This window comes from Cydia amplana, chromosome 13, assembly GCF_948474715.1.
Source record: "Cydia amplana chromosome 13, ilCydAmpl1.1, whole genome shotgun sequence".
Taxonomy (NCBI): domain Eukaryota; kingdom Metazoa; phylum Arthropoda; class Insecta; order Lepidoptera; family Tortricidae; genus Cydia; species Cydia amplana.
Genome location: NC_086081.1, coordinates 13,026,566 through 13,051,912, shown reverse-complemented (window position 1 = coordinate 13,051,912; position 25,347 = coordinate 13,026,566). Strand labels below are relative to the sequence as shown.

At 36.2% G+C, this 25,347-nt stretch overlaps 1 protein-coding gene across 2 annotated transcripts in view; it reads left to right on the top strand.

Moving 5' to 3' along the window:
• LOC134653575 (visual system homeobox 2-like) overlaps nt 1-25,347 on the top strand; it is a 132,547-nt gene that overhangs the window by 66,912 nt on the left and 40,288 nt on the right. For both annotated transcript variants that reach the window (XM_063508967.1, XM_063508965.1), the window contains 2 exons: nt 10,929-11,019; nt 11,536-11,662. In XM_063508967.1, the coding sequence (XP_063365037.1) occupies nt 10,929-11,019; nt 11,536-11,662 (218 nt within the window). The remainder of the gene's footprint in view (nt 1-10,928; nt 11,020-11,535; nt 11,663-25,347) is intronic.

The following is a 25,347-nucleotide window of genomic DNA, read 5'->3' as shown; positions in this document are numbered from 1 at the left end:
AGGCAAATATATTTTTTTCTAATTAGTTTTATAAATTGAATTTAACTCAGAAACCCAAAAAACGTAAGAGAAAATTAGCGTCTATAAAGAAGTAAAAAGAAAGCAAAAGAGAAGAAAAGCTCAGTTTTGAAAACGTGGCGCACAAATTCCTAATCAATTTTTTATTTTAGTTTAAACCCATAAAAAGCAATAATAATAAGTACCTATTATGAAATAAGCAAAAATAAAAATAGATGCAAACCTCAGTCTGGTGACAGTGTGCCTACGCGTGGCGCGCAAATCGAATCAGGCGCAGATTGGCTCGGCAATTGGCAATTCCTTCCTTCCTCTAATTGCAGAGCGGCGCCGCCGATCCGCTTTAATGCGCTTAGGGTTGTGCATAGCTTTACAAATGACAGTTTTATCCGAATAACAAAAAGAATTCAAAAATATTGAAAATATTTTATTTAAAGTCTGGGCCCGGGAGACATGTACGAGGCGGCTGAAAAGTTCGCGGCCTTGGAAAAAAATGTAAGAGACTTTACTTAAGTATTTTATTTTAAACATGATCATCATCGAGTATGCACTGTTCAATTCGAGCAAATAATGCTTCAATACATATTAAAAAATATATATTGTAGATATGTTTAGTTCAAATTTATTCGTTTCAAGTACTTAGAGTACTTAGACGCTTTAATTAATTACTTACTAATTACATATTATGATGAATTCGGTTAGAATATATTATGGTGAATTAGGTTTTTTTGTCACTAATTGTATTGCTAAAATTACTTCTCATTGGTTATAGAAATTAATTTGACCTATTCATCACGAATTCGGGCTTCCTAAAATTGTGTAAACATATTTTTTATTGATTTTAAATACATTTTTGTCTTACTTTTAATAATTAATGATTTTTTTTTATATAAAAAAATATATTTTAATTCCATTGCATAATGTCACATAAAAAAAGCACAATTTTCGGCTTATAATCAAAAAATATAGGTAGGTATACATCTGTCTTATTAGCTTGCGGCGTAAATCACTTGCTTACATTTAAAATATATAAATGACTTTTTGATCCATAAAAACCACCAAAATACGATTCGAATTTGCATTCGCTCACGACTGCCTATTTCTTCAAATGTCTCCATAAATTCGTTACTACGCAAATTCGCCTCCAGCTCCAAATCTAATCGCTGAAGAAATCACTCGTTTATTCTCACATCCTCGTATCTACATCTTATAAACACGTAAATAAAAACCCTATTTCGTACACAGCAAGGTTCATGTTGTATCAAAAATTGGGTGACATAAGAGGATGGAAGAGCATCGTAAGAAATTGGCTATGCCGGATTGGCAATCTCCCGCGAATGAGATTGGCTCAATCGATGTCTATTCACATGCGTTATATTCTACATTTGATTTGTCGTATATCGAATTGGTTATATGAAGTCACGCGTCGTGATGTAGTGTCGTCAAATTAACTGGAAACAAGACAAGCCAGGATTTCCGTTTTTTCCTATTGAACATCAATATGGTGCAGTCGGGACATTTTTTTATGTCGTTTGCTAATATTTTTTTTAAGTGTTACATTGATAGCTTATTATGCAGTGTACTATAACATGGAAGTGAGCAGATAGTGAAGAATTAATCTTGAAACGCGTTTAACAATTATTTAGTCAACATCCGTCAATCCGTCGAGTAAGTAAAGACCAGCGCCCTGTTTATCAAAAGCTTGTAACTTGTAATACAAGTGGAAGTCCCTTTCTAACAAAAGCTGTCAAAAAGGGACATCCACTTGTATTCCAAGTTACAAGCTTTTGAGAAACGGGTCCCAGCTATCATATCACTTTACTAAAAGCAACTACCGTAAAATGGGGTGAGTAGGGTCAAAACTGAAATTCAAACCTCTATAACATTTTATTTTTACATATGAAAATATGTAAAAATCATATTCCGGGCGTTTGGATTTTAGTTTTTATTTTATTTTGGGTAGTTCCATTTCATAACTTTGACAATAAAGAGGAAAACTCACCTCACTCCGTAGTGCCTGCCTCGTATTTGGGGTGAGAGGGGTTTTCATACAAAGGTGATTTTGGAAGATTGTTGAATCGATTTTTTTTATTATGCGTATTACTATAGCTCCATTTTAAATTAGAATACATTATTTTTGTAGCAGTAGCCTTAAAATCCCTTCTCACCCCCCTCTCAAACCTGCTCTCCCCATTCATAACCCACCTCTCCCCGCGAAACCTACTCACCCCGTTTTACGGTACCGAACAACTTCATGCTCTACAGCACACTTTTGACACTGATGAAAGCGTCATAATTTGATGGAAGCCATTTTTTAAAGAAAAAGATGACAAACCAGCTGGTTCAGAGCATACTTAGGGCCGGTTGCACCAACCACAGTTGACGACTGACTAACGTCACCCAGCAGTAAACTATGAGACTTCCCATAATAGTTATTTACAATACAAGTGCGGAAAAGAGGAAATTCGAAACATGTGGCGATAAATTAAAACACGACCGAAGGGAGTGTTTTAAATCGACACGAGTTGCGAATTACCTATTCGCACGTGTATCGTACAACGTTTTACAGGACATATGGCACTTTAAACTTTCGACATACGCACGGAAAGAGCTTATTCCCGCACTAGTTCGGGAAAGTAGCACCATAATATGTACTGTAAAATAAAATTTAGCGAACTCTTTAACGGTGACAGACGGTTTGTTGCAACCGAGCCTTAATGTTTTACATAGGCAATCCAGATATGGTAGTAAATAATTGCGTTTCCTTTTTTCAAACCCATTTAACTGGTCCCTCAAATGTCGAACCTTAATGCAAAGTAGATACGCAAGGAGATTCCGAGATTGTCAACCATTTTTAGGGTTCCGTACCCAAAGGGTAAAAACGGGACCCTATTACTAAGACTCCGCTGTCCGTCTGTCACCAGGCTGTATCTCACGAACCGTGATAGCTAGACAGTTGAAATTTTCACAGAATAAAATAAAGATTTAAGTGGGGCTCCCATACAACAAACGTGATTTTTGACCGAAGTTAAGCAACGTCGGGCGGGGTCAGTACTTGGATGGGTGACCGTTTTTTTGCTTGTTTTTTTTTGCTTGTTTTGCTCTATTTTTTGTTGATGGTGCGGAACCCTCCGTGCGCGAGTCCGACTCGCACTTGGCCGGTTTTTTAACCGATACAACATTCAAGCGTCGATGTAGAAACTTTTTACTGGGCAACCCGTTATATTCAATAAGTGAATTTTTTGACATACATAACTGTATAATTTATAATCGCATATCTATTTTCGACATTGTTTTTGTTTATTATTGTTATTAATTGACGATCCTTCTCAGGTGTTTTTTTTATATTATGAAATTATTTGGATTATCTTGCTATCATTTAAATTTATTTCTGACGATCACAATATAGATTCTTATAAATTGTCATTAATGTAATTTGTAATGTAATCATATTATGTTGTGAAATAAATAAATCTAATCTAATCTAATCAAACCCATTTAACTGGTGCCTCAAATGTCGAACCTTATGTAATGCAAAGTAGATACGCAAGGAGATTCCGAGATTGTCAACCATTTTTTTCTCGAGTCCAGTAAGATCCACGTGAATAGTCCTGCATGCCGCTTGACCTGTGTAAAGCTCGCTATTCACCGGTCACGTGTGAATGGCTCCATTCAAACTAGGGACACAGACAGACGTGTCGACCGCAAACGTTTTTATTTGTACAGTAGTTTCTAACATACATAACACCCGTACAAGTGTCTTTGAAACGTAATTTTTTTTATACCACATCGGTGGCAAACAAGCATACGGGCCGCCTGATGGGAAGCAGTCACCGTAGCCTATGGACGCCTGCAACTCCAAAGGTGTTACATGCGCGTTGCCGACCTTTTTACCCTCACCCACCCTCGTTGAGCTCTGGCAACCTTACTCACCAGCATCAGGAACACAACACAAGAGTAGGGTCTAGTGTTATTTGGCTGCGGTTTTCTGTAAGGTGTAGGTACTTCCCCAGTTAGGCTCTGCTCTAGATCTGGAATAACATCCACTGTGCTCTGCCCTACCACACAAAGCGAGATGACACTCACAGTGCCCATACCTCTCTTTTGGACGTAGTTTAAGGACAATATCTGGGTGACCGAGCTTCGCTCGGAAAACATATAAAAACTCGGAAATTCGCGTTTTCCCAGAGAGGGAGGTCTTACCTAGCTAGATCGATTTTTCGCCCCCGAAAACCCCCGTATAGCAAGTTTCATCGAAATCGTTAGAGCCGTTTCCGAGATCCCCGAAATATATATATAAATAAATAAATAAATATATAAATAAACAAGAATTGCTCGTTTAAAGGTATTAGATAGATAGATACCCGGGTCGGGTGAATATCTACACGCAACTAAACGTTTCTGTTTAACCTATTAGCTACTAAATAATATAAAACTTCGTTGCTAACTGTACCTGTCTATCTGGGACATTTTATAATAAGTAATAATAAAATAACTGCTGTTTAATTAAGTGTGATGGGTCAATTGGGTTATCACTGATGACCAATGGCGTTTCTCTTAGAAAGATTTTGGCTACCCAACCTACGCCTTAGCTATTAACAGAAACGCAATATCAGGGGCCCGTTTCTCAAAAGCTTGTAACTTGTAATAAAAGTGGAAGTCCCTTCCTAACAAAAGCTGTCAAAAAGTGACATCCGCTTGTATTGCAAGTTACAAGCATTAGAGAAACGGGCCCCAGAACATGAAATGAAATGTAATCTACAAACCTTACGCTCGTAACTTATGATTCGACTTGTGCATACAAACGCACACATACCTACATGTCAACTACCTAATTAAACCCCCACCTAACGGAAACATTTAAAAAAAACCTCCGCCATTACAGCTCGACCAATAATGTATGCGTTAACACGAATTTAGGCACAATCCAAATTGAACGTTAATTGTTAAGATTTAGAGTCGGTTTTCGAGTGGGGAGTCTCGAGGGGTATAATTGAAGGCTCGGAAAGCCTCTCGCTACCACTTTGAGCACATAATAACAAACGTGCCGTGTTTATGTTTATGCTTGCTTATGTTTACGTGTAGGTATACGTTGTTCTGAACGTAAGAAATCTAGACATTGCCTTGCCAGGTACCTAGGTTAATTGGGAGACTTTGTTAATTATTCTAACTTTATTAAAAAAAAGCGGCCAAGTGCGAGTCGGACTCGCCCATGAAGGGTTCCGTATTTAGGCGATTTATGACGTATAAAAAAAACTACTTACTAGATCTCGTTCAAACCAAATTTCGGTGGAAGTTTACATGGTAATGTACATCATATATTTTTTTTAGTTTTATCATTCTCTTATTTTAGAAGTTACAGGGGGGGGGACACACATTTTACCACTTTGGAAGTGTCTCTCGCGCAAACTATTCAGTTTAGAAAAAAATGATATTAGAAACCTCAATATCATTTTTGAAGACCTATCCATAGATACCCCACACGTATGGGTTTGATGAAAAAAAAAATTTTTAGTTTCAGTTCGAAGTATGGGGAACCCCAAAAATTTATTGTTTTTTTTTCTATTTTTGTGTGAAAATCTTAATGCGGTTCACAGAATACATCTATTTACCAAGTTTCAACAGTATAGTTCTTATAGTTTCGGAGAAAAGTGGCTGTGACATACGGACGGACAGACAGACGGACAGACAGACAGACAGACAGACAGACAGACATGACGAATCTATAAGGGTTCCGTTTTTTGCCATTTGGCTACGGAACCCTAAAAACGAATCAGGTACCTACTCGTACGTAACGTAAATATGTAGGTAGGTGTAGGTACATAATGCTTCGTATTGTTTCTTTATATGTAGCTATACCACGGATCTGTACCTAATATTTTAGAGACGTTTTTACTACATATCAGTAAAACTTATGACTATTAGGTATTTAGCTTTTGAAAGCAACTGGTATAATTTCACATGAGAATGAGAAGTTGAACACTGAAATATGGCTAAATTTACTAATATTTCAGTTCCTTGGTTAAATGGTAGCCAGGTAACAAGCTATTAGAAATATAAGTCGAATTCGTCCACCAAAGCGATACCCCTGTTTGAGGGTGAGGGTTGAGACAGGTAGAGGGATAAATTCTGAAGAAATCCTATTTCTATTATAATGCCTATAACGTCATAGAATTGCAAGAATTATTTATCTTATTAAATATATTAAGCCAGGTCACTCACGTATTTTTAAGTCGAAGTTTGTTCGACATGTTTCGCTCGCGACATAGCAACCAATGATCAACTTTATACTAGGTTAGCCGTCGTTACAAAACGCATAAAATACCTATAACGGCTATAACAATCTGAGACTTTTCGATTTAATTTAGTTTTATTCTTAGGTTTATTTAGTTCTTAATGATATTATTACTGGAGTTTAATAAAGAATACACAAAGCAAAAAAAAACAGAGACAGTTTTAAGACATCTTTACTTATTACACATTTCGTGATATGGCAGCCAAAATGACGAGACTCGTGATATCGCGAGTTATCAAAGTGCAATGCGGAATAGCACCCCAGCTAGTGTGACCAATCGATGGCGCGGATTGTCTCGTCACGCGACGAATCGCCAAATGCGTGAAAGCGCCAGAAATGTACTGCCAAAAGCAAATAGTCGCATCTTCGTAGGAGTTTGAAACGATTTGGACCTTTTAGATTCAACACAATGTGATGTTGACAACATAATAAGGTTATTATTTTAAATTGAGTCATATGGCTCTGGCGCGAATAAGTTGTTTTTGGGGAAAAGAATTAGGATACTTAAAAGTAATATTTTTCAAAAACATTTTGTTTGCTAAACTACAAGGTTTGCTTTTGTATGTTTAAGATGTATTTTTCTTACAATGAAAAAAAAAGCATACACAAATCAATATACTTAATTTAAGTTACGCTCTCATTTTACAACGATATGCTTAAATTTAATTACATGAAACGTGGCATGAATATTTACGTCTGTGTCTGTTGATACAAATTGTACATATAATAGAAATAAAATATAGCGGATAGAAGGTTTGGTATGTAAAAGCGTAAAGTAATGGCGGCTAGGTTCACTTTATTGTCATGTGTTGCTCTAGTGCGAAATGCTTCCACTATCCACCGTACAATCGATGTTAACCCCTTATTATCACATCAAACCGTGAATGTCCAGAGCATTATTACCGAACATGTGTACTTTGGTCACCCTTCGCTGTGACGCATTCGTCACACCCGTCACGGCCCTGTTGGGCTGATGTCCGAACCGTGACGATTTTCGGACAAATCGTTAATCGATAAGGTTAAAGGGTTTTGCAGGTCCGGGGCAACGTTGGTATTCTGTTTGTTTTACAGAATGCAAAAAAAAAAGAATAAACAGTTTGGGTATTTGCAGAAAAAAATGACACACGAGTATGTCGCGTTATCTGCAGTTTTTTTTTGTGTTTGGGAACTGTAGTACTGCTGCAAAATGATTGACTAATAATAAACGTTGGTTACTACATTATTTTGTAGTTTACAATTGGATTGAAAATGAGCAAGAGACTATTAGGTATGTGACTACTAACACTGTGCACTGTTCATAGACATCATCATTTACACATAAAAGACATACGACTTGAAATCAGTGCAAACTATTTCCAGAAATATCTATATGAAATTAGCAGCTTTTCATTCCATTCTTGTGTTTTTGGCACTTAACATTGGAAATAATGCTACGAATATCAGCCTAAGTTTGTAATTAACATGTGCAAATGCATGCTCTGCAATCTATTAGTTAGATCACCACTACTAACTTCATAAACTAGAAATAGGATCAAAACGTGCCTAATCATCAAACAAACCTGGTTACGTGACTTCAGCCGGACATTAACTGCTGTATTCCGTGATCCAGTATCTCACTCACGGGAAATTGAATCGCCCCGCGGCCATGTTGCCCTGTCCGTGACAGAAACAGAGTAAAACGAGTAGCGCAAAAATATAAACATTCTGTTAATGTTACGTAGTAAGTGTAGGGCACAGTAAAAGTGTGGAATTAAGTAGTCAACAGGGTTAGTTTTAGTAGTTAGTAGGTAGGATATTTTAATTTTGAATGGATTTAAGGAACTATTTTTAACCGTTAAGTTGCAAAATAGGATTCAGTTAGTATCTATAGGTATTCAAAAGACTTTCCAACTTTTAATTCAAACTTAAGTTGTATATACGTTGAATCATTATCGTAATTAGTATATGTCGTTTATACATCGAATATATGCAATTAAGCGAAAGAAAAATCTAGTGATGCCGTAGGCTGCTAATCAACCGCTTTAAAAAATCAGTTTATATTGCAACATTATACATATAAAAATAGAAAATCCTACAGAGACCCCAATAAGTCCTAAACAGAGATGCGATTTATTTGAAATACTTCTATTTAAAATGCAAATACAAAATGCAAAATACCTATTTTGTATTTTGCATTTAAATGCCTTTTTAGTAAAAACCATTTTGTATTTTATTTGAAATACTTTTCGAGATGTATTTTGCATTTTTAATATTCATTTCAAAATGCAAAATACTTTGTGATTAAGTTTAGCCAACATTACCAGTCAAACAAAATGAAATGAACGAATAACGCTTGTATTGCCGAATTTGACTGATAGAGGCGTCTGCTAGCCATGCGCGCCTTTTTTTAGGGTTCCGTACCCAAATGGTAAAAACGGGACCCTATTACTAAGACTCCGCTGTCCGTCCGTCCGTCCGTCCGTCTGTCACCAGGCTGTATCTCACGAACCGTGATAGCTAGACAGTTGAAATTTTCACAGATGATGTATTTCTGTTGCCGCTATAACAACAAATACAAAAAACAGAATAAAATAAAGATTTAAGTGATTTTTGACCGAAGTTAAGCAACGTCGGGCGGGGTCAGTACTTGGATGGGTGACCGTTTTTTTGCTTGTTTTGCTCTATTTTTTGTTGATGGTGCGGAACCCTCCGTGCGCGAGTCCGACTCGCACTTGGCCGGTTTTTTTCTTTGGTCAGAGTGCGCGCCTTATAGCCGTCATAGAGAAAAAAAAAATACATAGAGTGCTCACTCCATACATCAGTTTTAGTACCAAAAAGACTATTAGCATCTAGTATCGAGTAGCGGAACTATCAGTACTGCTACTTGACAATAGATGTAGCACCGACCGGAAAGTCTTATGCTGTTGAGATAAGACTTTCCGGTCGGTGCGACATCTATTGTCAAGTAGCAGTACTGATAGTTCCGCTACTCGATGCTAGATGTAGACACTGAAATTAATAGTCTGAACTGATGTATGGAGTGAGCACTCTTGTCTTACTTATTTCTCTATGTAGCCGTTTAGACTCGCGGCTCGGCTCCCGGCGCGTCTCGTGGCTCGCCTCGACACACTCGCATTCGGCTTGTCATTCGGTTATAAACCTTATGCCGTGCCGTTAGTGTTTAAATTATATTAGCTCGACGAGCTTGCGAGCCACGAGAGTCTAAACCGGCTATTATGTCTGACTAGTGTCAATGTGAAACGAAAATGACAAACATTATCTATTCTATGGCTATTCTCATGATAAATACCTAAAATAAACAAAAATATCTGAAATTTGGTCAAAAGGTATTTTATTTTGAAAAAGCATTTTGAAAATACCTATTTTGCATTTAGCATTTGAAATACAAAACGCAAAACTATTTGGTATTTTGCATTTGAAATAGTAAATCTGAAAAGTATTTTGCATTTTGTATTTAAATGCTTTTTTAAAACCATTTTGTACATCTCTGGTCCTAAAGACGGGATAAACTACTTGTTTTCATATACTTGGTACGGATTCGAACCCGCTACGATTGTGCGACAATCCGCCGCTAAGTGGATTAGAGGCGTAGTTTGGGGCGGCTCGGCGGCTTAAGGGCTTAAGCCTAGGCGGGCGGGCGGTTGGGACGTTTCTATTTTGAGGGACGAGTAATTTGTGTTTTATTTAGTATCTTGTAGGTACATTAGCTGGGTAATTGTATTTGTGTTATGTACCTACCTACATTATCTTACTGTAAAATTTGTTAACTTACTTTTTTGGGAAACGTGCGTTTTTTTCTAAAACAAACTTTACTTGGGTTATTTAAAATGTTAACATTTGATTTAACTGTCGTTCTGACAAGTGACTTGAAAAAAAAAACGCTTTAACCAAGTTCTTCTATCTCACAAACAAAACTAAAACTTATACCAGTCATTGTTCTAAAACAAACTTTACCTGGGTTAATTAACAATATCTGGGTGACCAAGCTTCGCTCGGAAAACATATAAAAACCCGAAAATGCGCGTTTTCCCAGAGATAAGACCTAGCTAGATCGATTTTTCGCCCCCGAAAACCCCCATATAGCAAATTTCATCGAAATCGTTAGAGCCGTTTCCGAGATTCCCGAAATATATATATATATATAAATAAATAAATAAATAAATAAACAAGAATTGCTCGTTTAAAGGTATAAGATGTTAACATTTGATTTTGCTGTCTTTCTGACAAGTGACTTGAAAAAAACGCTTTAACCAAGTTCATCTCTCTAGTACCACAAAACTAAAACTTATAACTATAATCATTGTTTTAAATGCTTGCTTGGATAACCATAACCAAAACAAAAAAACACACATTTGGTTCCTACTACAGAAAAATTTATATATTTTACTAATTACTTACTTATGTCCGCTTCTAGAATGATAAATTATATTAATGTAGATCAGTGACACAATCATACTTAGCTTAGGTAAGCCTTGAGTGAAATGTTAATAAGCTAAAAAAGTAAAGTTGTAACCTAAAAATTTTTGCCTAACGCTTGCAAAATTCGTAGGGTACCAATAAATCTCGAGTAACTAATTTCAGTTGTAAACGAAGTAAAAAGAATTGTATTTGTCGACAGGAGTGTCGTCTCTGGAGGCGGCGAAAGACTTTACTGTCGACGGACTCACGGGTTACAATGGGAAGAAGAAGAAGAAAAAACGCCGACACAGGTAACATACATACAAATCCCACAAAAGTCAGTTTGTCACACTTATGTTCCGAAAACTAAGAACTGAACCAACCAAGTCGATAAGGATACTTACTTACTTGGCTGGCACGATGACCCAAAATGAGTCTTGGCCTCAAACAGTATCAAGCCAGCTTTCGCCGACGTCGAAACCCTTGACGAGCCAAGGATACCCTGGTTGATTTGGAAGTCCACTAGGTGCCAGCAAAGAATAAATTATCGTTGCTCAAGAGGGAAGGTTGTCCAGAGTAGAACCTCCCCGCCCTGGACTTCGTTCGCCTAAATGTCGTTTAAAAAAATTAACTCCGTTTTCACAACCTTCGAAGTTTATTGTGCGTTGTGTATCGATATCTAAGTAACAGAACCATTTTATAAATATATTATGGATATTAAAGATGATTACCCTGTGCTATATTTGTGTTTTATGTTTTGTACAAGAAAGAGTTCATACATACTATCTATATACATGATTAAGAGGATGATTGTTTTCATTTTGCAGCCGCACAATCTTCACATCGTACCAGCTGGACGAGCTAGAGAAAGCCTTCAAAGACGCACACTATCCCGATGTGTACGCGCGGGAGATGCTCTCCCTCAAGACAGACCTGCCCGAAGACCGCATACAGGTGAGTCTTATAGTTAAACTAGCGACCCGCCCCGGCTTCGCACGGGTTAACAAATTATAAGTACATAAAACTTCCTCTTAAATCACTCTATCTATTAAAAAAAAACCGCATCAAATTCCGTTGCGTAGTTTTAAAGATCTAAGCATACATACAGACAGACAGACAGGGAAGAGACTTTGTTTTATACTATGTAGTGATGTTGCCCATTCTTTCAAAGGAAACGAATGCTTATTGAAACTGTTAAATTCAGTGACTTACTCTGATAAACCGCTGAGTAATTCTTGGCGTAAAATACTTTTCAATCATTCTTGTGAAAGATTTTTTAAATGACTTAAAGTCTTCTCATAACTTACGTCAATGCTGTTACGTATTGCGTGTGTCGATCCAAATGACGAGGTGAATAGCGATATAACCTTTTTTTCTACGTTCATATACATATGTATATATATATTCGCGAATATTCGCGTTCACTATTTTATATTACTCAACATATTCGCACGAACGTGTGATTGGACTTGGACTACAACATGCCGGATTAACTTCTTACACTAATCGATAGTCATGATCGTCCTAAACACAATCTCCGTACACTCGAGCCACAAATCCAAAGCATATTAAAGCTGTCCACAAATCCGTTTTTAACAATGGCATCGACGTTACGTCGATCAGGGATAAAGGTAACCTGACGCGGTTTTTTGTCGAGGGTTGCTCGAGGGTAAGTTTTTGTGATAACGCGTGATTTTGTTGCGCCAACGAACGGCCCATTGCCAACCTCCTTAGTGTAGGGTGTATATGATGTTCTATAACACGCGTAACATAGTCTTACTTTAAATAAGCAAAAAAGTCATATATAACTGAACACATGTCTAAAATCGAAAACCACAAAATCACTATTAACTATTGACGAGTACAATGAGGTTCAAGAGCTACACAGCTCAAAATATACTACTTAGACGCTTCAATATAGGTACCTAATGAGTTTTACCTACCGATTTTAATAATTCCAATTTTAACAGTTTAAAGAAAACAACATAGCGGTAATACCTATGTGAAGCGATTTGCGAATGATTTACAAAAAGCACGAAATCATACTTTTGATGATTACTGACTACCTACGTTGAGTATCAAGTCCTAAACAGCGTAAAACAGTATACCATACCTAATATTATATCGATAGGTACTTGGATATTTTGCGACTACTAATGTGAAGCGTAAAACAAGGACTATCCTTACACTACACACAGTGTGGTTACACTAGTAGACCGTCACCCGACACCGTAGCAACTCGAGCTGCGCAAGATTCGCGGAAGGAAGCGATTTGCGAGTGATTGATTACCATTGTGCGGTAATTCGTCGATATCTGCACAATAGCTTACGTGTGGTAAAAAAACAATTACGTCATGTGAAATTAAATCTTACGTCAATTAAGTATAGAAGTAGAAATAGAGTAGTATTTTTAGTGTAATTATTAATTTGCTTTGAGTTAAATCTTTAGGTGATACTTAATATTGAAAAATGGGATAAAAGACTCGTTGTGACTTTTCTCATTTTCCAATAATTAAGTCACCTGCCAAGTTTTACGTGAAGTATGAGACCTAAGAGTGCCAAGTCTAACTTAGATAAGTTGTCTAAGCTAAGCCAAACTTACCATAGTCAAAGTAAGTTTTCCAAATCCGGCCCGCGAGGCGTTTCAATCCGGCCCGCGGACAGCTAACGCGGAAGCCCACTGTGGTCAACTGTGGGCCTTCGCCTTACGCTAGCCTATTTTCCGACACAATAAAAAACCGATGGTGGCCCGCGTGAAAATTTTCACCCTACAAAAAGCTCCACTGCGTCACATTTTTTGGGGACAAAAAATAAGACAACTAAAATAATTTTGTCCCATTTAGCGAAAAGCGCAGGCTTACGAACAGATAACCCACCTGCCGGGTCGCTGGCAGTGAATGTGTTAACTATCTTTCTTATCTCCGTTGATGCAAAAACGGACCTTCGAGACAACTAGGTATTCTTAAAACCAATTCCTGTAGGTACAGTTTCCACTTCCCTGTAAGTTTCAATCCGTTTATTCTTGTAAATGCTATTTTAATTAGAGCCCCTAGTTCCCGTCCGTTACATGCCCCCCCAACCACCCGGCACCCCCACCGCATTTATGAAAATTTCATTCCTAACCTTACAAACCAAACTAGACCCTAATCTGAAAGCATTAAGGCTGATTGCCACTTAATTTTCTTGGAAAGGAAAACTTTGTCTCTGTTAAAACGATTTTGAAGCTTGTTTCTGTGGGTTAGAGTTTGTTTTTGTGGTGATTGGGGTAGTTATGAATGATGATTGAATTTTCGTTATAATGGCCGACTAGGGATTAGGTTTCCCGGGGTCCCGTAATAAATAGATCGTTATGCAATCAAACGTACCCCGTGACGCGGGGTAACTTACATGTTGCTATAATACACTCTCATATATACCTATACCTAGCTCTCTATTCGTAATCTAAGTTAGAAAATTTTGAAATTCAGGAATATTTCTTCAAACTTTCTATATCTACCTACACTCGTACTAAGACTAGATACGAGCAATTCTTTTGAATGCGTGAAAATGTGGAAAATTACTGTTTTCATCCAAATTTTTAAATCCGTTTCCGAGAATTCATTCACGCTATAATAGGTATGTAAGTACGTAACATATAATGTGTTTTCAATGGATCAGCTAGAGGGACTTCCAGTTTCTAGCCAAGTGTCATTCCGTGTATTAAAAAAATACGATTTGTATCTTGGAAAACGGTAGCGACAATGACGTCAGTCAGTGTTGGTAAGATTTTTTATTACATGCACTTGACAACTGGTATTGAAGTATAAGTAGTGTCTACCTAGGTACCTAACTATTAAAAAGACAGGTCTCAAAATTTACCTACTTGAGCGGTAGCAACAATACCTAATAATTTAGTCTGTTATGTCTGCATAGGTATCTAAATCATATGCTTCAGGTAAACTAACAGAGTCCGGCTTCTATAGAATTCTCCAATTCAGATCCTAGAACGCCTGTCCAATAACTAATCGATTACGGATTACCGATCGGTAAGCACGCTCGTCCGATTCGAGACACGAATCAATTAACGCCAGACAAAGCCGTCTCGATTGAAATGTTCAATACACGCCAAATTAATTATCGCACAGCGCCATCTGTGCGCCGGCCGCGCAACCGTAGCCATGGCAACCGCGCCCTGATTGGCCACTTCTACCCCCCCGCGGCACACCAGAACGTCCCAACTAAAACACACCCTCAATCAAATCTCAACCCAAAACTACTTAGCATAAGGTTTATATTTGAGTAGGTTGTTTAAGCGCTTGGCGTGCCGGTGTGTGCGCGAGTTGTTTTATTAGCTCCGCCCTTCTTAGCGGCATGGCGGCCGGTTTTTGTCTTGGGTCGTCTTTTTGCGTCGGTTTTCCGTGACGTGTGCACACATTTGTAGGTCGTGTGTACGTGTGTTGTTCTTTTGCGTCGGGTGTCGGTGGGAATGACTTCGTCTTGTGACGTGTAGTGTAGGGTGACCAGTAGGTAATCGGTCGAGGGTCAGTCGGGGCACTCGGCTTGGGTGTGTTCATTCACATTATAAAATATACATGAATTTTCGATTCACCAGATGAATTACCAGTGTCCTCTATTCTCATACAACTATCAGTCTATTACTAGCTACACTAGAAATCTGATGTCTACAGAGAGTCTTGTCATAGCGGGACGGAATGAAGTTATTTCCTGAACCGAGATTCGTTCACCGGCGGCGGTTGCGATCGAGTTTCCTACAATTACGAGCGATCCACTGAACTAATCACCATTGGGTATTCTCAAATGTGTTTTTACACGATATTTTTTTACAATATACATGTATAGTAGGTAGTTACGTGCTTACGTGCTTTCTCAAATATTTCAATAGATAAATAAGTGTAAAAATATGCGTGTAGATCAGTGGTTCCTAACCTTTTCAGTCCGGTCACCCCTATGACTAACTAGGGAACCTGATTTTACCCCTCCTCCCTATGGTAATAAAAAATAAAACGTGTACGTTTGTTGTATTGTTATATTAGGTTAGCTTGTTACCCCCGTAAAATACCAGTTTTACCCCCACGGGGGTAATTAACCCCAGGTTAGGAACCACTGGTGTAGATGTAGACAACTTACTCAAAAATATGTCCCACAGTTCTTAATTCGCTGACCAACCTAACAGCTATGGGACATTTTTTGAGATGATTTACTTGACTGTACCTAAAATATAGATTGTTTAGGTAGTAGGTAGTTTTAGCAATACTTATACATATTCTTGGTGTAAAGTGAATAGACAAACAATTGCCTAAAATATCCCTAGTTGGCATCAGACTTAATTGAAGCCCTAAACATTGATTAAACTGAAGCTCTTTGCAATTTAATTGGTTTTTTTTTAACTAAGGGGCTTTTTCGAGTGAACGAATATGTCGCCCCATATATAATAACAGACTTAATTAACAAAATTAAAAGAAAGTAAACAGCCATATCTAGTTTATATTAATAAATAATTTTCTTGCTGAAAGTTAAAGTCCAAACTTCTGTAATAAGAGCTATCTCCATAAGAGTCAGAGGTACGAGACGACGTATCAAAACGTTTGAATGCGAAGACGGACCAGGAATCATGCTGTACTGAAAATTATACTGAAGAGTGAAGATCCCTCAAGAAATATATATGTATAGGTATTTTTTCTATGTAACTCTTACTGTCTCCTCCATATATTGTTTACGTCGAAGTAAATCATGCTAAATCCAGTTTAAGTATACCTACATACGAGTGCCCAGATATTTCAGCTCAATTAACCACAAGTTGTTCACCTAAATGTCTAGAGATTTGAACATTTTGAACGTCCCAGGATCTCCAAATTCTATCTAGAGCGATTTGGGCTCTTTACAGCATTATTCCGCTTCGCTAGCGCCCAAAAGCCTTCAGATGCAGTGGCGTAGCTAGGCGTGGGCCGTCGCCCACGGCCTCGTGCAACAAGAGGGGCCTCGCGCCAGGCCCCTTCGGGCACGTTGAAATAAAAGGGCCTCGCAGATGCGATTTCGCCCACAGCTAGATTAGTTCATGCTACGCCACTGTTCAGATGCACAACATGCATCGATATTTCCACTTGCAAATCGCTGTTCAGGAAACCCGTGAACAATTACCTGTTTGCATATTAGCAGAACAGTCTTGTCTAGTTTAGTTTATTTATTTCTCAATACAATGTTCATAATACATAAGCAAAAGAATACATAAGCAATCACTTATCGAGTTATCGTATAGCGATCGTCGGATACAAAGTAAATAATTCAATTAAAATTACCTAATATTGTAGTTTAGGAGTACCTAAGTAGTTATATGCCGTAATTTCATATTATTAGGTAACAGACAGCAGCAGAAGTTGATAAGCGGGCCAGTCGTTCAAAATGATCTTGACGTGACTTTATTGTTAAGAGAATAAGAGCGTGTCAAAGTAATTTTGAACACCTCGCCCGCTTAGCAACTTCTGTTGCTGACTGATGATATATCCATTGTAGTTACCAATGATTTTTCGATGGGCATAAACCACCACGAGTCACAGGTTAATGAGACGGTCAATATTGTAGTCGAGTGGCTTGAACGTAACAACTTAAAGACTAACTTAGATAAAACAAATTTCATTAATTTTAATAATATTAATCAGCACTTAGACATACTTTATAACGGACATAAATTAAAAGAAAATGACATTACAAAATTTTTAGGAATATTTGTTGACAGTAATTTAAATTGGAATGACCAGATAAATAATGTGTGTAATAAAATTAATAGATTTGTATATGTTCTCCGTAGATTAAGAAAAACCACAGATCACAATACAGTTATGGCTGCTTACTATGGATATGTTGAATCTATATTAAGATATGGCTTGATTGTTTGGGGCAATAGTGGTGACATTCAGAGAGCTTTTGTTGCCCAAAAAAGTTGTATTCGTGCTATGTGTGGGGTTAGCCCATTAGAGTCTTGTCAACCTTTATTTTTTAAATTGGGTATACTACCTCTTGCATGTTTATATATCGAAGAAGTGTCTAAATTTGTAAGAAAGCACAGAACACTTTTTAAAACTGCTAGTGATTTATATCCACGGAACACAAGAAACGGTAGCCGACTTGTGGTGGACAAACAACAAAAAACAAGCCGATTTAAGAAGAATTGTACGGTGATGTGTGTAAACATTTATAATAAAATACCACAAGAGCTCAAAGAAGTGCCCGATAGCCAATTTAATAAAAAAATACGGGAGTGGCTTTTAGAACGCAGATTCTATAAATTGAATGATTTTTTGCTATAGTAATATAAAGGCTTAAATAAAATAAAATAAAATGTAAATTATAAATTTTGTAATGTAATGTTAGAAATATTTATTATTTAGGTATATAATATTATTTAGTTATTTAGTCAATTTTCAATGAATTTGTATATATGTAAATAATTGTGAATATTTTGCATGCTATAGAATATGGCTAATTAAGGAATGTACATAACATTGTAATAACACCTGTAAACCAACCCTTATTATAGCAAAATAAATTGATTGATTGATTGATTGATTGACTGTAGGTATACCTATACCTAAATTTAAGTAACCGTTGATTTACTACTTTTAAATTTTAAGGCTGCTCTAGGCTTTAAAAACAGTAGGCTTTTGCTGGTCTTTATTTTAAGGACCCACCACACCAACTGACTTTAATGTCTGTGGCCGATCGTAAAATCCTGAATGTCTCACTCATGTATTTCCTAGGCGTATAACTATCACGAAACCCACCCTGCACATTCAAACAATCATATTGCATACTCATCGCATAATAATTTAATAACTGTAGGTATAGGCCTAATAATATTATTATTAAGTGTATTTAGGTACGTTTCCTTAAAATAGAATACGCGCCACGTAACCGTATCGACCGCCTAATAAACGCAATGAAACTGCGAATCTGTAAGTACGTCTTCATTTGCATACGTCCCACCCTCACCCCCACCGCTAGTGACACCACGCCTCGAAGGTTTGGCAGGATAAGTACACAGGACAAATGAAATTACCTCGTGGTTGTATTTAAAATACGTTCTTATCTTTTCAAGTAAAAATACTTAATAGGTCTACGTCATATATGCTAAATCAACCGCGCTGCATGACTGACATTTACAGAAGGAACGCTTACAATGCAAGTATTGTAATATACAATAAATTACCAGTATGAATAAAGGAGCTCGAGGGCAAGGAATTTACTCAAAAACTGAGATATTGGCTCAATGATCGCTGTTTTTATGCTGTAAATGATTTTATGAATCATACGGAGTGATGTGTTATATTTCAACAGTTTTCTGATTCTTAAATTTTACTGATATTACTCGTCGTTATGTTACCAATTGTCGCATTAATTTATTTTTATGTAGAATTTAAATGCTAAAATATCCTTTGTAATTGTAAAATTTGCATACTGTTTAAAACGGTCGGAAAAGGTGAAACATACTTATTTATTACACTAACACATGTACAACAACAACATCCGCCGCCGCAACAAACATCTACAACAGATGCTGTGGCCAATGATGATGATGATGAACACATGTAATGTTTACCCTGTTTCTGCGAATAAATTATTGCTTGTTTGTTTGTTTGTTCGTATTTTTTTAATAATAATACAAATAAATTTGTATCCCACCAAAAACATTTTCATGTAAAATGTTGCCAAGCGAAACCAAAAACATTTTTATGTAAAATGTTGCCAAGATGAAACCATAAGGCTCGTACCGTCAAAAACTTATCAGATCTCTTGTAGAGCCAAGCTTCTATTAATAACTCTACAAGCCCTAACTTCACTAACTGTACCTACACCTTAGTCAAAATATGTGGCTTGCCGTTTCGCTACCGTCACATGAGCGTGAAAAGTGAAAAATGTAATATAGGTACCTATTCATTATTTTTAACATACAATACTTCTTGTAGTAACGAAACGATAACACATATTACATAATTAATTAAGTACCTACATATTTCTATGCAGATTGGAATTTCGTGTTTCTTCCGCCCAGAATGAGGAACTCTTCAGACTTACCAAATTTTATCAAAAGCTGACGAAAAAAACGCGTTAACAAAAATAAAAATTGGTCCTTATTTCATCGTAGACGTAAAGCATGGCTACCGCGCGCTACATAGCGAGTTAACTGCCCTGGCCGTGTCCGGTGGCGCCATCTCTGGAAACGCAACGCGAGTTATTTGTGCGTGAAGTTATGCAGCGCCATCTATGACTAAAGATGTGATTATATTTTCAAGCTTTTATTTCTTTTCACTTATCTCTGCGTCTGTGACAATTCTGTGTGTAATGAAATTTTAAAGGTTACCGTAAAACGAGGTGACTTTAGGAAATTTTGGGGATACTTTGATAGTTTTAAAACTGCCACTAAATTATCATTATTCATTATTTTCTCGAACTGTTCGTGTAACAAGTTAGATTATTATACATACTTGTTTACCTACTACTAAAACATCCGAATAAAAATATGTAACGGCTGAAAAACTGAAATATCGAAGTCGCCCCTGCATTTGAAAGTCACCCCGGTTTACGGTACTTAAATATTTACCCACTGACTGGTGAAATTACAGATACAATATATAAAATTATAAATCTTACTACTTACTTAAACACTTACAACTTGATTGACCTTAAAAAATTTCTTAATTTATCACCCATTTTCAATTAAGGTCAGCTCGCTCGCATTTATCGTTAATAGCACGTTCATTAGTACACTATAGGTAGATTATTATTTAAACTAAACTTTTTTTAAATCAACCAATCAATCATGGGTTTGTTATTTTTGTAACTATGCTATAGTTACAAAAATAACAAACCCATGATTGCCCGAGCGAAAACACATACCTACAATACTTGTTTACCAGTCACAACACTACATCCACTGCAGGCAACTTAGGCAACTACGTGATTTTCCTTGTATGTACGGAATACGAGACAAAACTGCAATTTGTGAGTCAAAACGAATCGTTTGTCATAGGTTTGCGAGCGAGGCCGGCAAAATTGCGATGCATTTTTCAATTGCGCCCCCACGTCTCCGGCTGTCGATGCATAGGACAACGACATGGCAGATATTAACTGTTTCCCTATAGCAACTTGGAGTTTTTTTTACGTAGTTAAGACCTTAGTTTAATCTGACATTGACATTTTGAGTCACACGAACCGAGCCAAAGCCATATCTAATCTAATCTAATCTATCTATCTATCTAATACCTTTAAACGAGCAATTCCTGTTTATTTATTTATTTATTTATATATATATATATATATATATATATATATATATATATATATATATATATATATATATATATATATATATATATATACATATACATATACATATATATATATATATATATATTTCGGGGATCTCGGAAACGGCTCTAACGATTTCGATGAAATTTGGTATATAGGGGTTTTCGGGGGCGAAAAATCGATCTAGCAAGGTCTTATCTCTGGGAAAACGCGCATTTTCGAGTTTTTATATGTTTTCTGAGCAAAGCTCGGTCTCCCAGATATTTATATATAATCGAGGTAACGTTTTCAAGACGAAAGTGGAGGAGTTCGTGTATTTCTTAAGTCCCTAGTACTCGTACTTCTTTATGTTATTTATTAAGTACAACCACATCGTATGTATTACATATATTATGTTACATTATACACTAGTCTCAAAGTACTTCACCTGATACAATACAACAATTATGGAGTACATAGCGTTGTCCAAGTATAATATTGGAAACTAGATCATACACTATGGAACAATGAACTAATTAACTATCCTACATAATTTACAATTTTGCGACAATACTTAAACAAATAAATACCAATACTAATAATTTAATACAAATCACCCATTAGGCTATTAGGTAGGTACATTAAACTAAACCTCCTACTTCTAACCATTAGACAATCTTATTGGCTATAAAACTGTACATTTGCCAATAAAATATGTGTAATAAATTGTGATCGACCTAAATAGACATACTAAACACTTGCCAAACGCAACAGATCATTCTTAAAATTCAATTACCCACAACCCCACATTCCTGGACCCTCGGTAATCCGTGGGTTTAGTCCCACAAGTGGGCACCCGGCTTGATTAAAACGCCTTATGGCACCACTTGACTATATTATATTGGTTTTAATGGGGTCTGCTGGTATTACTATAACTTAGGGGGCTAACGCAAAATTGTAGTTATTTTTATATTGAATTAGCAACCCGCCCCGGCTTCGCACGGGTTAACAAATTATACATAAACCTTCCTCTTGAATCCCTCTATCTATTAAGAAAAATCCGCATCAAAATCCGTTGCGTAGTTTTAAAGATCTAAGCATACATACATAGGGACAGACAGACAGCGGCAAGCGACTTTGTTTTATACTATATAGTGATTTTTTCCACGTTTCAATCAAGGGCAAATGCCATTAAAATTTTACACAAATTGTCAAGATTATCAAGATTATATTTGGTAGAGCAGACTTCAACCAAAACCTTAAAATATTAAGGTTAGAGTTGTCTCGATAGAAGAAAACCACGAAAATATGTTTAATTTTCGTTTATTTCCGGTTTTATAGGTATCATTACCCTGCATAGGTACCATAGCAGTATTTTTTTATTATAAAATAGCTAGTGATAACTGATAAAGCCGAAAGATCAGGCCCGGAAAAAATGGCTTTAAGTAGGTACCTGAAATGTGAAACGATAAACATAGTGCCTCCTATAGAATTATCTAAGTATATTTTCTATTACTCATGACATGATCCCCTTGGAAATCTAAAAACTAAAGCACCAACACCCCTAGAGCTCTCAATACACTGTAACAAATACAAAATAGTCAAACTGTCACCATTATCCCCAAATAAAAGCGCAGGCAAATCAAATTACTGTCACAAAATTAAAACAAACGATTGTCGACGACGCAGTCCTCATAAAAGTGAAACATTAAAAACAATCAGATCATACCGCAAGAGCGGCTGATCTGATTATAACTGATTTATATCCTCGGTCATAATCAATTTATTAGATAAACTATAAATTATTCCAACGACGCCAAATGCCGCTACAGTAACCCTTATTCCTATAAAACAAAGTCTAATATTGCTTAAATGACATCAACGCTTCATGGTCATATTGCATCGTTACAATTGCAAATTTAATAGTTTCTAATGTGTATGTTATATGGTGTATTTTAGCTTGTTAGAGCTGCAGAGGGGTTGGTAACACGCCCTCGGCGCACGCGGCCCTCGATGGACCTTTCTTCGTTGTATTTGTTTATGAAGTTAATGTTTTGTTACAATTTGATCTCGGCTATTAATTTATCTCGTTGTTATTTACTTTACTGCAGTCGAAATACATTACAATTACTATTCAGCACCTAGTTAGAGGGAAATTATTGATTTATTGATTGTTTCACCAAAAAAATACAAGTGTCTTCTTTGGAAAATTTTCAACTAATTTCGTATTCAATTCAACATTAATAAGGAATATATTTGGTGCACTTTCACATTCCAAAGATTGTAATTAAATAGACCATAACATAACCGTACATTTTATACAAACAAATACCGTTTAGAGATTTGTATTAAAAATATAAAACAGTTAACACTAATTTAGTAATGTAACGGTCTTAACGTCAGTCCCCTGTACATTAGCACATGTCCCCTGGGTGACGCGCCCAGGGGACATGTCGCCCGATTACACCACGCCACGGCTACAGCGGCTGGTGGGAATGTTACTCATCTGGTAAGTGTTAAAAGGGCTTGGGGTTGGTGAGAGAAAACAAATAAGAAATTTAAGATAATAAAAAAAAACTTTAGTTAGGTAGCCTACAAATCCTACAATAAAAAAACTAAAATATTAAAACTTTAGATCATCTTTTGAAAAACTATCAAACAGAAAAAAAACCGCAAACAGGAAAGTCAATACATGTAATTTTAATAAATGATAATATATGTTTTATTCATCGCCGAAACATACGTAGCCTAGGTATTACTGAATCGCGATTAGAAAGGGATTGAGATAGCTGTCAATTCATATTGATTTTGACGTAAGTGTATAGAAATCTGTTATTTCTAATCCCTTTCTGATCGCGGCATGATAATACATATATGTATAAACAGAGAAGAAAAAATTCTTAGAAATAAATTAAAAGTGGAAAAATTTAAATAGAATATAAATCCAACTTATTTATGAATATTTAATTCAAACAAATAGGTAACACTTTAAAAGTTCTAATAAAACATTTTGTAGATGCTATGAAGTGTCACAGCCAAGCCTGGGGACCCTCGAAAACTGCAATAATGTGCACATCGTGCACTATTAATATCTGTTACGCAACTCTCTTGTAAATCGGATTTTAAACGCATTATGCTTTTTAAAATGTCTAATTCGATTTGATGACGTGTATGAATACAGTTTGTGTCGCTAATGTCATGTCATCTTATTAAGATTTATTACTTTATGTTTTAAATGCATATTTGATTTTTTACATTTTATATTAATGTATATGATGTTTTGATGTCTTACTTAGCGAATTGTAAAATAGGTTATCTCGTTTTCACTTACTTTTTTACTATAAATATATTTTGCAATACCTAAACTGCCTTCCAGTATTTCTTTATTATTTTCCTATAAGCCTAATTAATTAAAAAGAAATGAAATTCCTCAAATTTAGTCAGTTTAGTCACATAAAGTTAGTGTTTCAGATAAATCTTTCCAGAAAGCTACTTTGATATAGGGGTGACCTAATTGTATGCCATTTTTAGCTAAATATGTGGCCATTTTCAAGGATTAGCCATTAGCACACGCGCGTGAAGTAAATGCGTTGTGGTTGGATTTAATCTCTGTTTAGCGGGTATTGTAGCGTGCTGTCTTTTTTATTTAATGAGAAAGTTATTTGGTTCAAGAACTTGTCATTTGTGCAGTTCTGAATTTGGAACCTTGTACCTGTTTTATTTTAATCCAAAATTCGATTTGGATTAAAGCCTTTATAAAGGCCTCAGGGACTCAGGAGGTTAAGTATAACAACAAGACATATATTTTATATCTTAGAAGAGTCTGAGCGCACTTGGTATTAAAAAAACATATATGTAATAAATACTGGTCGTAATAAGACTTTGAATGTATTTACAAAAACAAATTAAATCATAAATCCTGTTCTTATTTCATCCGTATTATCCAACGAGAAATACAAACATTATGTACATAAAATCTGCAAAAAATGCAACTTTCTTCTAATATTATGTTTGAAAAGATTAATTTTTATGTCACCCGGATTATATTATAAGTATTCATGTTATCATTACCTACCTTTTCATTTCCACAATAATTGTCTTTAAAATATATGAAAGTAATATTTAAAAAATGCGATGATTTTAAATTATTAAATAATAACCCTTCATTATACTCCGTTTCGCACTTTCCTACCTAATCACCAACTGTATTTAATCCTAAACTGACTCAAACCGCCGCGGGCGACACAGAGACGTGCTGTAAAAAATCCTCATTTGCCATAATTGCCGATTACGTGCCCGGCACGTGTCCCCCGCGTGCCCGGACACGTAGCACGAGACACAAACCTAACGAGTGAGAT